The following is an 18,570-nucleotide window of genomic DNA, read 5'->3' as shown; positions in this document are numbered from 1 at the left end:
CTCACTTCACTCTCCCCGTCCCCTCGCGTCCCTGACCAAAGCCGTGCCCGTCACTAACGTGCGTGAGACACTCACTGTATGTAACATAAAGTGCACTCTAAAGAAGCTGGACGTTTGCCAGAACTGCTATGTTGGCAGCATGGCTTATTCATCTTGCAAAGTTTCCAAGCAGAAAATTTTCCTGGTTTGATGTTGTATTATTTGGAATGTACAATCCAGCCATCCATTTTTCTGCACCGCTTATCCTCTACTAGGGTCGCAGGGGTGCTGGAGTCTATCCCAGCTATTTTTGGGCGAGAGGCCGGGTACGCCCTGAACTGGTCGCCAGCCAATCGCAGGGAACATATAAACAACCATTCACACTCACATTCACACCTACGGGCAATTTAGAGTCTTCAGTCAACCTGCCACGCATGTTTTTGGGATGTGGGGGAAAAAAAGGAGTGCCCGGAGAAAACCCATGCAGGCACGGGGAGAACATGCAAACTCTGCAGAGGCGAGGCCTGGATTTGAACTCCACATAAGCCACATAAATTGATCTAGCGGAACAGATTTGGCCGACGGGCATTGAGTTTGACACCTACAGAGTTGGGCATCAGAGCGGTCTAATACCTTCTTTTGAGGCTTTTTTTTTTTTGTTCACCAGAGTTAATAATCCAGCCAAGATAAGTGTCAACGCAAGGCTGCTATGCGCGGCAGACTAGGTATGCGTGCACGAGAAAAACAACTGAAACACTATTTGCTCACGCCTTCTGGCACAACAGTTTCTGATATTCTGTTCCTGTCACGGAGGGACAAGTTTAAAAAAATACATAAATAAATAAAATAAATACATAAATAATTAAATTATAGGCATTAGATGTGGCCAGATTTTTCAAGAGGTGATTTTAATAATATTCTACCATCAGGTCATACAGATATATAATTTTTTTTTTTTTTTTTTAACTGCAAACTCCACCTTCAAACTGTATGAATGACTACTAAACAGTGAACGTTTATTCACTATTCATTTTGCATTATTCTCATCCTGATCCTCTTCTGTGGTGCATATTCAGCGCTCAGCAGGGTGTTTGGAGAAAACGAGGACTTATCACGTGTAAAATATTATGGAGTAACACCTGTTCAGCCAGCCACCCAATGTGTTTCAGTTGAGGCTGTTTGGAGGCCGAGGCCCCCAGGTAAGCGTTGATGTGAGCCAGGGTCTGTGGGAGCAGGGCAGCAATGTTGGTGTGGATGGCAGTGAACCAGGAGTTGGCAGTGGAGGCATCTTTACAGCGAAGAACCAGTGTGTGCTGACCATCTGGAGAATGGAGCTCCAACAGTCTGAAAAGAAAAAAAAAAATGAAAACTTAAATAGCCTTCAAAGCAGAGCGCAGACCAATACAAAAGTTGAACTCTAAACAACATACAGTTGAACCTCGGGTTACGAACTTAATTCATTCTGTGACCCCGTTTGTAACCCGAAACGTTCTTAAACCGAGGTAAAGTTTCCCATTGAAATGAAATTAATCTTTTCCAGTCCCCAAATTAAGTGATACTAACTTTTTTTTTTTTTTTAATCAATGTGTGGTTAAAAATATAGTGCAACATAAAAATAAGTAAAAACACACTATAAATATAAAGAAATAAAACACTAAATAAACATGATAATCAATAATCAGAATCTCGTCCCATCTTTGCTTGTGAATGACTGAGCAATTCAGGGAAGCTCCTTTTATAACCAATCATGGCACCCACCTGTTCCAAATAAGCCTGTTCACCTGTGGGAAGTTCCAAAAAGTGTTTGATGAGCATTCCTCAACTTTCTCAGTATTTCTTGCCACTTGTCCCAGCTTTTTTGTAACGTGTTGCAGCCATAAAATTCTAAGTTAATGATGATCAGTTTGAACATTAAATATTTTGTCTTTGTGGTGTATTCAATTAAATATAGGTTGAACATGATTTGCAAATCATTGTATTCAGTTTTTATTTATGTTTAACACAACGTCCCAACTTCATTGGAATTTGGGTTGTAGATCCTTCCGTTCGTCCATACCAAGACCGTTCGCAAACCGCAAATATCTAACTAGAGTTGCGAGCAGCTATAAAAGGCCCTCGCGCCCTTGGCTACGTTGGGGTAGGCCTACTGGCAGGTTGGGGCACTGGTACTTTTCAGATCCACTAAATACAAATGCACAGCACACTTCAGATTTATATTCACATAACATGTCGAAAACTGGATATACTTTTCGTTCCACTTCACAATTATGTGCTACTTTGTGTTGGTGTGTCACATAAAATGTCAACCAAATGCCAAAATGACAAAATGTGAGTAGTTGAGTAGACTGAAGGCAAATTCATCCACTAGCGCAGAAGATCCACTACCCGGCTCACCCGACGCCCATATTCAAGTCCTCTCCTCCATTGGCAAGAAGCTATCCCTTTTTTGCACCAGGAGATTAAGGAGCTCAAAACCATCTTGGAGTTCACGCACCATAAAGTCAAAGATCTAAAAGACAATACCGAATTTCATTCAGCCATGAAAGCGATGAGAACTGAGGTGGAATTTCTCTCTCTCTCTCTCTCTCAGAGAGAGAGAGAGAGAGAGAGAGAGAGAGAGAGAGAGAGAGAGAGAGAGAGAGAGAGAGAGAGAGAGAGAGAGAGAGAGACAACATTGGACTTACAGTCAAGAAGCATGCGGGATAACGACATCTTTTCTGGCATATCAGAGAGTACATTTGATAATTCAGAGGCTGAAGTAAAAAACTTCATGTCGACAGCGCTGAAAGTCCCGAAGGAGACACTCTCCAACAACAGACTAGAAGGACTGCGAACAGGGAATCAACCCCGTCCAATCATCGCAAAATTCCAATATTTCCAGCAGAAAGTCTTCGTAAAATCGAAAGGACGGGGGCTGAATGGTACGCAGTTCGGAATGAATGACCAGTTCCCATACGAAATCAACGAGCGACGTAAGGTCCTGTACCCTCTAATGAAGAACTACTGGCAACAAGGAAAATGTGCCTCACTAGTTGTGGACAAACTATATGTAGACGGTCAATTGTTTCGGTGCTCAACTGTTTTGCGAAACCCTTGGTTTTTCGAATAGATAAGTATTCCTTCGAAGTTTGCCTGAGTATTTGGTATCTAGTGTAGGAAACTGTTTAATAATTTGTTTAGGGGGGAAAAAAGGGAATCACGCACGTCCTATTGCACCCTTCACTCACTGACATGGAACATTGCCCTTTGTTCAACAAAGAAAAAACTAATTAAAACATATAAGATTCAAATGGCAAATTTACTCCATCACCACAGGATATTAATGATATATTCTATAACTATTACAGTAGCTTATATTCATCTCGCAATAAGCCGAATAAAAACGACATTGAAACTTTTGGCAATAACCTAAACATCCATCCATTTTCTACCACTTATTCGGGTCGGTGGTGCATTGGTGCATAAGCACAAACAACAGTCAGGACCAGTCCCCCCACCCGAAGGTGGAGGGAGGCTACCCTCTCGTCCACCGGGGTGAACCCCAACGTACAGGCGCCGAGCCGGGGGGCAATAAGTATACCCACACCTGCTCGGCACCTCTCACCGTGGGCGACTCCAGAGTGGAAGAGAGTCCAACTCCTCTCGATGAGGACTGGTACCAGAGCCCAAGCTGTGTGTGGAGGCGAGTCAGACTGTATCTAGTCGGAACTTCTCGACCTCACACACCAGCTCGGGCTCCTTCCCTGCCAGAGAGGTGACATTCCACGTCCCTAGAGCCAGCTTCTGTAGCCGGGGATCGGATCGCCAAGGTCCCCGCCTTCGGCCACCGCCCAGCTCACACTGCACCCGACCCCTATGGCCCCTCCCACAGGTGGTGAGCCCATGGGAAGGGGGACCCACGTTACCCTTTCGGGCTGTGCCCGGCCGGGCCCCATGGGTGCAGGCCCGGCCACCAGGTGGTCGCCTTCGAGCCCCACCACCAGGCCTGGCTCCAGTGGGGGGCCCCGGTGACCCGCGTCCGGACAAGGGAAAACGAAGTCCATTGTTTGTCATCATCATTAGGGGTCTTTGAGTCGTGCTTTGTCTGGTCCCTCACCTAGGACCTGTTTGTCACGGGTGACCCTGCCAGGGGCATAAAGCCCCAGACAACTTAGCTCCGAGGATCACTGGGACACACAAACCCCTCCACCACGACAAGGTGACGGCTCAAGGAGGGGCCTAAACATACATAAGGAGGGGCCTAAACATACCTCACTTCAATTAACTTCAGAAAGTAAAGAGTCTTTAGACGCCTCAATAACCCTTGGAGACTTGCATAAAGCATTAAACAATATGCCAACAGGTAGAGCTTCAGGCAATAATGGATTTTCCACAGAGTTTGATGCACCTTTCTGGTCTATACTAGAACTACTATTTTTCAGAACGGTGACAGAGATAAAAGATAAAGGACAAATTAGAAGCCATATGAACACAGCCGGAATAAAACTACTACTGACACCCCACTCGTCCAACTAATTATCGACCGCTGTCACTAATTAATACAGACATCAAAATAATTTTTAAGGCTTTAGCCAACAGACGAGAAATCCCATCGATAATACATTGTGACCAAACAGGTTTCATTAAAGGTCGGAGCTCCACCAACATCAGGGGACTGATAAACCTAAGAAATATGTCTCAGCGTAATAATCTAAAATCAATTATTTTGCCAATAGACGCAGAAAAGGCTTTTGACAAAGTTAACTGGTCTTTTCTTTTTGCAGTACTTCACAAATTTGGCTTCAGTGACACATATGTTCACTGAATCGCAATGTTATACAACTCACCCAAAGCAACTGCCACAACAAATGGGGTCACATCACAAAGTTTCACTTTACAAAGAGGAACTCGACAAGGATGTCCTCTCTCGCCCCTGCGATTCGCACTATTTATCGAACCACTGGCAATAGCGATATGGCAGAACAATAGATCTCGCTGCAGCCGGACAACTAAACATGGTGGTGGTGTTGGGGGGGGCGGGGGGTGGGTGCAGCAGTCAAGCAAAGAGAAATGTGAATACCCACCCTATTACTATGAATACCAGGTCCCTGACTGGCAACCATTATCCCTGTGACCGTGTGTGGTGGGGTGTCGTGCATGAAAATTGGGGAGACTGGTGGGGGTGGGGGGCAAGATGGTCACAGGGCAATGGGCCTGTAAGAGTCACCCCCACCCAGGCCAACCAGCTCCCCAAAGGATGTGTGAATGTATGTGTTGCATTAAAAATACGCATGGGAAAGGCACGGCGAGCAAGAGAGGAAGCCAGAGTGCCGGAACACCTGGCCGACACTGCCCTCCCCCCCACAGATGGGTATATGATGCATTAAAGCGGGAGGACCGCCATGGCAGAAAAAGGAGGGCGACCAGACCGAAAACCAGCACAGATGTGCCAGTACCCGGGCCATCATCCCTCGTGCCAGTCCCTAGGGGACTCTGAATGAGAGGTATATACTCCTGCGAGTCCTTCCCGGCTCGACTGGCTGGAAGACCACAGAGAAAAGGGGGCACCCGACGGCCATCACCCAGCGAACAAAACAGGCCTGTCCAAGGCAGGAGGTGCTGACACCCTACCATAAGCCCCAAGTCAGCAGGGGAGCCCCACGCAGCGATCGAGCGAGAGAGAGAGAGAACACAGGCCTCGGGCGCAGCAGCATGGCCCCCAACCCCACACCTGGAGACCAGGACGAGATCCCCGGAGTTGGGCCAGCGGGCACCTCCCCGGTACGCAGGGTCGGAGAGCAGCCCTGGGAACGGCATCCCCCAGTAGGACAACACAGGCCCAGCATCCCCAGAGGCCCACATCGCAGATCCAGAAGGGTAGGGGTTCAAGTACATGCAAGTGCAGTTTTTCTTAAAATTATTTAAATATTATAATATATATAAATTTGCTTATTACGTTTGGCAGAGATATTTTCTAGTATTACATACTCTACGACAACATTTTGCCATTGGTTAATGTTGCTAGCTTGTTTATCTTACCAGTTTAACAATATTGTTATTTTTTTAGCAATTGCTAGAATTACAAGTGTTGGTTGCGCATGTTTATTTGGAAGAGCTATATCTTTTAAACCACCCAGTAGACAAAGGAAGAAAGGAGAAAAAGGAGAAATTGGAATCTTACAGTGCAAAACTGAGGAAAGTTTCTGTATAACTAGTGACCAGAAGTCCTGTACGGGTGTATAATGCCAAAGAGCATGGAAATGAGTGTCTGGAGCGTTTTCATTACAATGAGTGCATATGTTTGATTTTGAATAGCCCATTTTATGCATACTATATTGTGCAACGTGTGATCTATGGAGTACTTTGAACTGAATTACCTCTAAATTTAATTTTTTGTGTCAGTGAGAATGTATTTCAAGATGGCGCCAACCAGTCTGGTCGCCTCGGTTATGCGCTCTCGAGTATTGTTTTTGTCTTTGTGTTTTTTGTTCGTGTTTGGAGACATTACACGACTCACTTACACAAGGGGAGACTTGCTAACCATCAAGGCGGCTACTCCGGACTTTCTTTCACCAACTTTCGCAAATCCGCTCAGTTTTTTCCCCGACTTACTAATTATGGAGTGGCGTCCGCGGTCTTCGGCGCATAGAGGCGGAGGCGACGCCACAGAGGGAAGCGAGCCGGCATCCAGGTGAAACTCCGCAAGAGAGGATACAGATTGCCGTTCCCGTCAATCCACCTCACGAATCTACGCTCCCTACCCAACAAAATGCACAAGCTTCATCTTCTGATAAAGACCAGTAAAGACTTCGGACGTTCCACCGCCATGTGCTTTACGGAGACCTGGCTTTGTGACACTGTACCCGATGGCGTAGTCATGCTTCCCGGCTTCCATCTTCACAGGGCAGACCGCGACATGGAATCATCGGGGAAAACAAAAGGCGGCGGGATATGCTTCTATTCAACGAAAAATGGTGTACGGACGTCACGGAGCTCAGCACACACTGCGACCCGCATTTGAAGTCACTGTTTTAGAACTGTAAACCATTCTAATCACCGCGTAAGTTCGCATCATTCATTCTCGCTGGCGTCTATATTGCGCCTCAAGCTAACACGAACGCCGCACTGCTAATGTTCGCCGATTAAGTCATTATTCTCGGGGACTTTAACAAATCTAAACTCAACCATGAACTCCCTAAATACAAGCAGCACATCGACTGTCCTACTAGGCAAAATAACATTTTAGACCACTGCTATACTACGCTAAAAAACGGCTACCGTGCTATACCTCGTGCAGCCCTTGGCTCGTCTGATCACTGCTTAATTCACTTAATACCGACATACAGGCAAGAACTTAAATGCGTGAAGCCTACAGTGAAAATAGTGAAAAAGTGGACTAATGAAGCAAAGATGGAACTTCAAAGCTGTTTAGACTGAACACAATGGAGTGTCTTTGAAAATTCAGCTGGCAGCCTGCATGAATATACGGATCCTATATCAGTTTCTACGAAGAGGTGTGTGTACCAACAAAGTCATTTCGCACATTCAACAACACCAAGCCGTGGTTCACTACCAAACTTAAGCTTCACCAAGCTAAGGAGGACTCTATCAAAGCGGGGACAGGGCCCTGTATAATCGAGCTAGAAACCTGCTGACTAAAGAAATCAACATTGCAAAGAGGAACTATGCAGCAAAGTTGGAAAAACAGTTTAGTGCTAATGACTCTAAATCAGTCTGGTATGAATTCCAGACAAATTCGCTGACAAATTACAAGCAACGATCCCCCCAATCTGAGAACAATAGCACACTAGCCAACGACTTGAATACCTTCTACTGCAGATTTGAAAAGGACACTTTCACACCCCACACCCACCAAGCCGCACCACCGACCACTGTCACACCACGACTTCTGCGTTAACCATCCATTAACAGGATGTGAGGTGCATCTTCAAAGAACAAAAGATAAACAACGCGGCAGGCCCAGACCATGTGTCCCCATCCTGCCTCAAAGTCTGCGCGGACCAGCTCGCTCCAGTCTTCACTCAGGTCTTCAATAGATCTCTGGAACTGCTCCACCATCATTCCAGTCCCAAAGAAGTCTAAATGACTACAGGCCTGTCGCCTTGACATCTGCGGTCATGAAGTCCTTTGAACGTCTCATGCTGGACCACCTCAAGAGCGTCACAGGCCCCCTGCTGGACCCCCTGCAGTTTGCCTACCGAGCAAACAGGTCTGCGGATGATGCAGAACATGGGACTGCACTTTATCCTAGAACACCTCGACAGTGCATGGACCTACGTGAGGATCCTGTTCGTGGACTTCAGCTCAGCGTTCAACACCATCATCCCTGAACTCCTTTCCTCCAAGCTTCTCCAGCTCAGCGTCTCACGTTCAGTCTGCCAGTGGATTTACAGCTTCCTGAGGGGCAGGACACAGCTGCTCTTCTCTCGCTACACAAACAACTGCACCTCAACGCACCCGGCTGTCAAACTCCTGAAGTTTGCAGATGACACCACTGTCATCGGCCTCATCAAGGACGGTGACGAGTCTTGCATATCGACAGGAAGTGGAGCGCCTGGAGCTGTGGTGCGGCCGACACAACCTGGAGCTGAACACGCTCAAGACTGTAGAGATGATCGTGGACTTCAAGGAGGCATCTTTCGCCACAGCTGCTCCTCACGCTGTCCAGCTGCGTTGTGTTAACCATCAAGACCTTCAAGTTCCTGGGAATTACAGTCTCTCAGGACCTGAAATTGTGATCAAAATCAACTCCGTCCTTAAAAAGGCCCAGCAGAGGATGTACGTCCTGCGGCTTCTGAGAAAGCACGGCCTACCACGGGAGCTGCTGAGGCAGTTCTACACAGCGGTCATCGAATCAGTCCTGTGTTCTTCCATCACAGTCCTGTTTGGTGCTGCTACAGAAAAGGACAAACTCCGACTGCAACGGACAATCAAAACTGCTGAAAAGATTGTCGGTACCCCCCCTACCCACCCTTGAGGACTTGCACGCTGCCAGAACTAAGACAAGAGCGTTCAAAATTCTCTCTGACCCTCCACATCCCAGTCACCAGCTCTTCCAGCTCCTTCCCTCAGGTAGGCGCTACCGATCAAGGCAAACTAGAACTAGCAGACATTCCAATAGCTTATTCCCTCTTGCAATCAACTTCTTAAACACCTAACCTACAAGTTCATTGCAACATGCTGGCCAATTTTTTGTCTTTTTGTCTTGGGTTTGTTGTCACATTTCTGTCGGGCCAATTATATATTACTCGTACACTCACTGTAGTAGTCTCACCATGCTGCACTACTTGCATATCTGTTGTTGACCAATACTGGCCACTCATGCCAGAGTAGCATCTGCTCCAAAAATAATAAGAATGTAATAATAATAAGCATTACCAGATAACTAGCAACCCTTTATTGCTCAGTGACTGTTTTTTGTCAATGTCTTTATGTCTCAAAAGTGTTCTCTGTCAATTGACTGTCTGCTGTCATACTAGAGCGGCTCCAATTACCGGAGACAAATTCCTTGTGTGTTTTTGGACATACTTGGCAAATAAAGATGATTCTGATTCTGATTTCTCCAGATTTGTGCCCAGTAATCATTGTCAGATACTGAGAAGGTCCATTTTCCCCTTTTTTGCAATTGGTGTGTTGAATTAGTACTTGAAATTAATTTGTACACTTTTGAAATGAGTTTTTGGGGAGTAGCTCTATTTTCTGAACACCACCTTGAGTTACCGCCTTCCTCTCTCCTCTCCTGGCGCCCTCGCCCGTCATTGCTCGTGGCAGGGGGTTGACATGGGCTCACTTTTGGCGGGCTGTAACCTTTTTCGGGTGGCAGCTGGCACGTTGGGCCCTGTTGATGGTTGGGCCCCAATGCGCTCCGCGGGGTGGCAGCGGTGGGGCACGCTGGGTGGGGGGAGTTGTGGTCCGGTACCCTTGGCCCTCCCTTTGGGACTGGTCACGGCACTTCGGTTGGGCTGGGGGGACCGGCCTGGGTCCTGGGGAGTTGGTGCAATCTTCCTGGATGGGCTCCCCGCGGGATGGGGCCGCTGGCTTGGCCTTACTTAATGTGCCGGCTCAACAACTCCGTACACCAGTTGACTAACATGCATGTGATATGGTGTTCATTTACCAATAAGTTCCATTCCTTTTCTGTCCTCACTCATCTTGTCCTGTTGGTTAGTTGTTCCATGTCCTCACCGGGTGTCCCCCCTGTCCACAAATAAGAACATTTGACTCTTATAACGTTACTCGTGGTCAAATATCTAGAAGGGGTATGAATTAGCCCTCGGAACTAATCGGTGGTGACTTGGTGGTGACATTGGTTTTCTGAAGTGTTCTGGAGCCCATGTGGCGATATCCTTTACACATTGATGTCGGTTTTTGATGCAGTGCCGCCTGAGCGATCGAAGGTCACGGGCATTCAATGTTGGTTTTCGCCCTTGCCGCTTACATGCAGTGATTTCTCCAGATTGCAATTGTAGGTTGAGGAACACTGCCCTTAAACTGTTCGACTATTTTCTCACGCACTTGTTCACAAAGAGGTGAACCTCGCCCCATCTTTGCTTGTGAATGACTGAGCAATTCAGGGAAGCTCCTTTTCTACCCAATCATGCCACCCACCTGTTCCCAATTAGCCTGTTCACCTGTGGAATGTTCCAAACAGGTGTTTGATGAGCATTCCTCAACTTTCTCAGTCTTTTTTGCCACCTGTCCCAGCTTTTTTGGAACGTGTTGCAGCCATAAAATTCTAAGTTAATGATTATTTGCTAAAAACAATCAAGTTTAGCAGTTTTAACATTACATATCTTGTCTTTGTGGTGTATTCAATTAAATATGGGTTGAACATGATTTGCAAATCATTTGTTTGTTTCTATGTGCCCTGCGATTGGCTGGCAACCAGTTCAGGGTGTACCCCGCCTCCTGCCCGATGACAGCTGGGATAGGCTCCAGCACGCCCGCGACCCTAGTGAGGATAAGCGGCTCAGAAAATGGATGGATGGATGTATTCTGTTTTCATTTATGTTTAACACAACGTACCAACTTCATTGGAATTGGGGTTGTATTATAAAACTTTTTCCGTAGAAGTGTGGACTCTCATCAAGTGTGTAAGATTTAGAAAAGATATGACCACCTGGTGTTAAGTTACAAAAGCTCGTCACGGTGAATTATCAATATTCGTCCCGCAATATTCGTCACAATTATTTTTATTTTTTTTGTTTTTTTACAAGGCATAATCAATGTCTTGAGGCTTAACTGACAAAATCTCAGGTGGATGTGCTCAATGTGTATGGCGCAGTATATTAAAATGTAAAGGAAGGCGTTTTTTGTCACCACTAGGTGGTGCTATATGTAAAATGAAATTATTGTCATACAGATGTGTTCAGGGCACGACTATTATGAAACATGAAGATTGGGATTTTTTTGGAGCATGTGCAGGGGAATTATTGAGCATTTCCTGTTTTGTGGCAAAGCAAATCTGATTGCGAAATTTGATGCCCCTGCCCCGTCATATAGTATTGCGAAATGAAAAGCCTTCAACAACCTTTAATCTCCCAGGTCTGGAGATTTTCCACACCAAGTCAATCGGTTGAAAGCTGAAGGACGAGTTCACGAAAGTATGACCCCTGTGAATGTGGAAACATTGTCAAAAAAGGGCCAAAATGTAATTAAAAAATAATAATAATAATAATTCATACCTCACTTCTTATGCATTTCAGGATATGGCTTCTGCTAACATTTTGTACATTTCAGGGTGCTACACGTACACCTCCCAATTTTCGCAGCCGTAGGTGACACATAGTGCCTGGGCCATTGTTTTTAAGATTTGTAGGGGGCGATACAGTGCCGTTTTTTTAGTAATCACATAAAACAAGTTGAAAATATCAATTTTTTCTGGCTCGATGTGTGAGCAAAGTTTGATAAAATCGCAGTATGTTTAGGCTGTCAAAAATTAGATTGTTTTGGGAGAATAATAATATTAACTACAAAAACAATAGGGACCTCATTCAGGCCCTAACTAAAGAAAACACGATTACAATTGGACCCTTGCAATGGTCGCTGCTCGGGCCCTAACTAGAGCTGCTAGGAGCTCTTATGGGCCCTCGCAAACCTGGCCACGTTGGGGTACTTGCACGTTAGGGTACTGGCACATTGCGGATCCATTGAATAGAAATGCGCACTGCACTTTTTAGATTTAGATTCGTGTAAAACCGTATATCATTTCATTCCACTTCACAATTATTTGCAGCGCGACACAACAGCGTGGCGAACGGCATGTCGCCACGGCAACGGCCTTTTACAAACTTTTCATCTTCATTATGCTTTGATGAGAAATCCAAAGTTTGAAGTCGATTGAATAACATCTCTAGTTCATTAAAATATGATTGACGTAAAAGGTGAAAAGAGGTCAGAATCTGAAACTAAATTAAAAATTGCAGACTTAATGTTGGGTTTAGGGCAGGGGTGCCCAAACTTTTTGGCTCAGGGGCCACATTGACGTAAAAAAATTGTCATGCGGGCCAGCATTAATTTTACATGCTACCAACGAGGGGAATGCTTTTTTGTATTTATTTTTATTTTACTTTGTTTTACTATGCTGTCTGCTGCTAGGTAGATCTGATAACTGCCTGACCTGGATAAATGAAGGTTAAAATAAAAATTAATGAAATGCAAAATAAAGTATTTTTATAAAATTTGACTCAAACTTTATTCATCAGAATCAACAAACAACATGTTTCCATTAATGTGAAGGGTGATACTGAGATCTCGACTGCAATAAATGGGGCAGGTCTGGCTCAAAAACGGTGGTTTTAATGCGCAAGATGTCACGCAGGTGGAAGTCACTTAGTCTTGTCCTCACGCGGTTCTTACTCATGTTCATGACTGAGAATGTCTTCTCACACAAGTATGTCGAGCCAACACAAGCTCAACATTTTCTTAGCAAATGTACGAATCTCTTGGAACCTGTCTTTATCCAGCTGCTGATAAAAGTTGACAACAGGGAGTTGTTGGTACCGGCTGCGACACTCTGTGTCACACTGCAGCTCAATGAGCTCCAACTGCAGGTGGGCTGGAACATCACTGAGATCCACGGAAAGAAGAAAGAAAAAAAAAAAAAAGAAGAAGAAAAAACCCACTGTGCTCGCCAACCATGGCAGGTGCGCCATCCGTAATAATCCCCGTGATTTTATTCCACTGTAATTTTATGTCATCTACAGCGGAACAAAGAGAAGCAAATAAATCTTTCCCTCTTGTTTGGTCCTTAAGGCTCTGCATCCGTGCTTTCATCACAGGCCAACTCTCTCTTAATATCAGAAGAAACTTCTTCGATCCTTCGTGACACAGTGCTACGAGCCAGGAAAACATTGGCGAACTGTTGCTTTTTCTCAGGACAAATGTTCTCCACCATTTTCATCACACAGTCTTTAATAAATTCACCCTCAGTAAAAGGTTTGCAGTGCTTGGCAATCAGCGTTGCCACCTCATAGCTTGCCTTTGTTGCATTTTCATTCGACTCACTGACTCTTGTGAAAAAGTGTTGCTGTGCCGTTAAACCAGCTTCCAGTTGCTTAAATTTTTCACTGCGTTCGTTCCCAGTTAGCTTGTCGTAATTAGCATGTTCCGTCTGGTAGTGCCTCTTTATATTGAACTCCTTGAACACAGCCACAGTCTCTTGGCAAATTTCTAAACTCAGTGAAAAAATATTCAGACTTCCATTTGTCCTGGAAACGTTGGCCCTCGCTATCAACTTTCCTTTTCCTACTTCCAGCTGCCATTTTAGAATTGGGCAAAAAACAGATCATGCGCAAAACGCCCCCGCAAGAGTTCAGCCACAGGTTTACTGCCATCCTGTGGTGAAATATAAAATTGCACGTGTATTTTGTACTGCCGGGCCACATATTATTGGTTTTATGACAGAGGCTTCGGGCCAGTGGAAATATGAACACGGGCCGGATTTGGCCCAGGGGCCGGACTTTGGGCATGTCTGGTTTAGGGTATTGCTCCAAGAGAGTTTTTTTTAGGTCTTGGGCTGTTCTGTATGCCCCCGAATTTAGGTAGACCTCGGTGAAACATACAGCTGGGGCTGCTTATTTGAAAATCTTTAGGGGGCGCTACTGAGCCATTTTCTTTTTAAATTGAAAAAAAAAAAAAAAAAGTTACATGTTGAAATGTTTGCCACGCTTGATGTGTGTACAAAGTTTCATGAGATTTCTTGCATGTTTAGACCCTCAAAACAATGTTGTTTTTTTGGCGAACAGCATAATGAAGGCCTTCACAGTTTAACTTTTCATGGGGAAACAGTGAAGAAATGACACATTGTTACAGTGTAAAGTAGTGTGCGTACAGCTTGCATAATAAGCCAACACAAATCTAGTAATGTCTTCTTCAGCCTCTCTCCAAAAAAAACAAGATTGCGCCAACACAGGTGGACGCCTCAGTAACGCGCTCTCTAGTATTGTCCTTATTTCTGTCTTTTTCGTTCGTTTTTGGAGACATTGTGCGACTTACTTACACTAGGGAAGACTTGATAAACATTAGGGTGTCTACGCCGAACCTTCTTTCACCAACTTTCACAAATCCACAGTTTTTTCTCGAAGATACTAGCGGGGCAACTGGACTCTATGGCGCATAGAGAAGATGAAGAGGGAAACTTGCCGAAGTGCAAGTTAAGCAGTAAGGATTTTGAAAGCCATGTATTGTTTATTGGTTTGGATAAAAACGTAATTAATTTAGGAGAAAAGAATAAGACGGAAGCGACACCTGCGTTACTTCCGGTTTAGCGTGATTTTAAGTTTAAGCGTTAAAAACAAATTATCGTGAAAAGGGCCACCACGTCTCTTTTTAGATGTGTAAAACTTCAGGACAAATAGACGAAAAACCTCTATGTCTCGTAATCTGAAGGTTGCTATGGGAATTCGATGAGAGTTCTCGATAACCAGAGGTCTTTTGTCGAATCCAACCACACACAAATTATATAGGTAGGCCACGAGCGACTGAGAAGTGAGCTCCATGGATGCGTAATAACAAAAGCCCACGATAATGGAAACGAGTTGGCACGAAACAGAGGAGAACCCAAAGTCAAGCTTGCATGGCGCACAGGGAGGAATAATTGAAAGAGTGGTGGCCAAGGCAAACCACAGAAAGACCAACCGAAAAGCAGGCAACTTCGACATCACAAATGACGCAGAAGAGAAAGGCTGGGAACCAACATCATCAGAATGGACCTGGCTGCAGACCAACACCTGGTGATCCATACGCTAAGTACAATCCCAACTGCATCCGAAAGCGCGGCTCCCGCAACTCCGCCCACTCCTTCAAACACACGCCCACTGCAGTGACGGCGGCACGGTATTAACGGAAAAGTGAAAAGTTTTCATCGTTAATTGAAGGTCAGGATGCTTAATTCGTAGGGTCTTAGACAGTGCCTGAGAAATTGCTGATTTGTCAGCCCACAAGGCCAGGGTGACGTCGCCTGTCGGGCAGTCATGCAAATTAATTCCACCAGCAACATTGGAGCAGTAGTGCTCTTCGTGCGGCGGTGGGACAAGATGGCAGAGAAACCTGTCGAGTTCTCTAAGTCGGTTTAGCGGTGGTGAGGTGGCTACAGGGGACTCAGCAGTGTCGTCAATGGGGGTGTCGTCACTTGAAGGAGTGCGGTCTGACAGGTCGCAGTCCTCTGAGTGGTCCAACACCAGGCACTGGTCTGAGGACAGTTCCCGAGTTGGTGGTGGTAACGCCTGTTCCACCTGCACCCACAGCTGAAGATTTTCGTAATCAATTAGTGGCTCGAAGCGGCAGAGCAGGTCTTGGTCAATGAGCAGGGGGACGGATTCAATTGGAGACACGTAGACCGGATGGACTAACGTCATGGGGCCAATGGTCCAGTGGAGCATAGTTAAGATGTTCAGCTCGGTGTTAGTCACTGAAAATGTGTGGTGAGTTAGTGCGCAGCGTTGCAGTTGAAGGTCACAGCCTCTGGCTTGCAGCAATGTCGGAAGTTGAATAAAACACAGCGTGAGACATAACAGTGATGTCTGCCGCGGTGTCATTGAGAGCTTCGCGGACAAATTCATGCTCAAGTGTAACGGTTAAATAGAACTTCACCCAAAAGTTGTCGGAATGGCAGAACGTTATTCAGCAGCGTAATGTCACGCGGGTCAGGGCCTCGCCTGGGTTTAGGACGGCACGAAAGGGGTCTAGGGATTGGTCGTCACAAAGTGGTCCGCTAAGGTTATGGCGAGGTGAGGCCGTCGTGGACTTGACCAGGGTCACAGGGGTACTTGGCAGGTCATTAGGGGAACAATGGAGGTTACCTGGTTGACCTTTCGCGTCCTATGTGGCTCTGTTCGACTCAATCAGGCCTAGTCATAATGATGGGTCCCGCTTTTTGTCTTTGGACAGGCTCCGAGCACCTCAAGTAATTCTTCTGCCACATCACTAAACTCCCTTTGGGAGCTGTTAGTTCGGGAGCCCTTTTCCCGGTTGTCACCAGTCATTTTAGGGTCTTGGTTAGACGAGTCAGATTTCGGCTGGTCGTCGTATGTACCCTGTTTCAACATGTAACAATGTAAGCACATTAGAGTTGCGGTCATTCAATGACTTTGATTTATCATTGGACTGGCTTTGTTGGTTACGAGGACCATTGTTGTACACGGGCCGAGACTGGTTGTTTGGATTAAACGACTTCTTTTGATTGTCGGGTTTAACATCGGCAGAACCTTGTGTGTCAGTCACATGCGTGTTGCACGTAGCTCCCTCTAATTCCCTCTGCGGTGGTACGTGTGTGAAGCAGATGCCAAAGTCTTATGCTTTAGAGGGAGGGTGTTTTTGTTTTTGCAAAACCTTTGGCGGCCAGTTCACGCATTTGGGCACTGGACTGTGTGTGCGGGCACGCTGCCACGCCCAGCTGGTGGCTGGTGTTTAGCTGTAGGTTTTCAACCAAGTGTTATGAAATTTTTGTCCTCTTCAATATTCGGTTTATTTAAATTTCCGAAGTACGCTTTACGCAACCGGCATTAGTAAGCTTGTGGTGTCTCAAGTCTCCCCTGTTTAACTGTGAGGGGTGCAGATAAGCCAGTTGCGGCCTCTGGCTCATCAAATTCTTGAGACAATGCTTTGAAGAGAGCCCGGTAGTCGGCCAGCACATGAGCCGGTGGTCGTTCAATTAAACTACTTACTTCTCAGTTAGACGTAACTTTAATAAGGAACAATCTGTCATCAGTAGTAGCGGAAGGGTATCGTTTAAAGTGAAATTTGAGGTCTCTAAGGTACGCGGCTGTGTCGTGTGACCCGTTTGGTTTAGGTTCAAACCTCAGAATGTTGCACGCAACTTTGTCTAAGCCTTTTAGAGTCATACCTGGAGCGGCGCTGGGTGGGTGGGGAGAGTCGGGGTGAGTCGAAAAGGTAAGCTACGACAGATGGGGCCGCCACCCGTGAGGAGGTCGCACGGTGCCCCCTGAAGGTGGATTCTGGCCCAAAGGTTGGAGATGTTTTGTTGGGCTTTGTGACACTTCTGGTGAGGGAGGGCCCCCTGCTGTCTGTAGCAGAGGCCGGAGCATTGGGATGAGTCAGAGAGTCGGCGGACAGCTGTCGAGCTAATTGTAGCTCACGCCTGACATGGGCTAACTCATCCTCTTGATCCCAGAGCTGTTGTTGGAGGCGGGACAGCTCCGTCTCCAGGACTGTCATCTGTGTCTTGAGCTCATAGGACTGTTCCATCTCCTTGGAGCGTTCTGCTTTCAGCGTTTCGGTGCGTTCGGTGAGCCGCTGGATGTCACCGGAAGCTTGACGCAGCAGAAGAGTTGCTCGCTGATGTTCGGCCCATAATTCAAGCACTTGGTCATGAGACGGTCGGTCGGCTAATTCCACCAATTTAGCTTTTTAGTGGGCAATCTCGGCATAAGCGTCTTTTAGCTGTTTTTGGTAAACTCTGGAAGTTAGTTCACTAGAGATAGGTGCCTGGGTTGATTTATCATCATCACAATTTAATTCGCTGTCGTCTTTAGACGTCAACTGTGCAGCCTCAGCTGCAGCACTGAGGTCGGCTATCCGAGCATCCGCATCATCACGTCGTATTTCAACATTAAGGAGGCGGGCTTCAGCCAAGTTGAAACGCGCTGTGGTTTCTGTCCATTGTGCAGTTAGCTGGACTTGTTTATGCTGTTGAACTTCCAGTCTGCACTTCACCCGACCGTCCTCGAGGCCACTCCATTTGAGTTGGGACACCAAGTTCAGCACCATGCAACCAAGCGTTCGAGCGAGATTATTATCTTTTAAGGTTTTGTGCTCGGTGTAACTCATAAGTTGTGCGATGTTGCTATTGAGGACTTCAAGGCTAGCATCTTTTACAGACTCTGCATAGCCCGCATCAACGTCCCTAGTGAAGTTCCTGACGAGCTCTTCCGGTGTGTCAAGATTGTCATATTGACTGGGATTTTCAGAAATTTCTGCCATGATTCCGTTGCGTGTGCAGTAGCTGTACATGGTACGCAACTGAATTGTTTATAATGTAAGCTCGTTTCAGCGGTGCGTCTAATTTGGAATAGAGGCACACTATAAGCGGTGTAATTCATTGTTAAACAATTAAATAGCGTTCCCAAATTA

The 18,570-nt window shown here is 46.0% G+C and overlaps 1 protein-coding gene across 1 annotated transcript in view; it reads right to left on the bottom strand.

Annotated features, from left to right (window-relative positions):
• sntb2 (syntrophin, beta 2) overlaps window positions 1-18,570 on the bottom strand; it is a 61,084-nt gene that overhangs the window by 37,121 nt on the left and 5,393 nt on the right. The window contains exon 3 of the mRNA XM_061677232.1: window positions 1,119-1,323. Within this exon, the coding sequence (XP_061533216.1) occupies window positions 1,119-1,323 (205 nt within the window). The remainder of the gene's footprint in view (window positions 1-1,118; window positions 1,324-18,570) is intronic.

This window comes from Phycodurus eques, chromosome 5 (genome assembly GCF_024500275.1).
Source record: "Phycodurus eques isolate BA_2022a chromosome 5, UOR_Pequ_1.1, whole genome shotgun sequence".
In the NCBI taxonomy this organism is placed as follows: Eukaryota; Metazoa; Chordata; class Actinopteri; order Syngnathiformes; family Syngnathidae; genus Phycodurus; species Phycodurus eques.
This window is presented reverse-complemented; position numbering and strand designations above follow the sequence as displayed.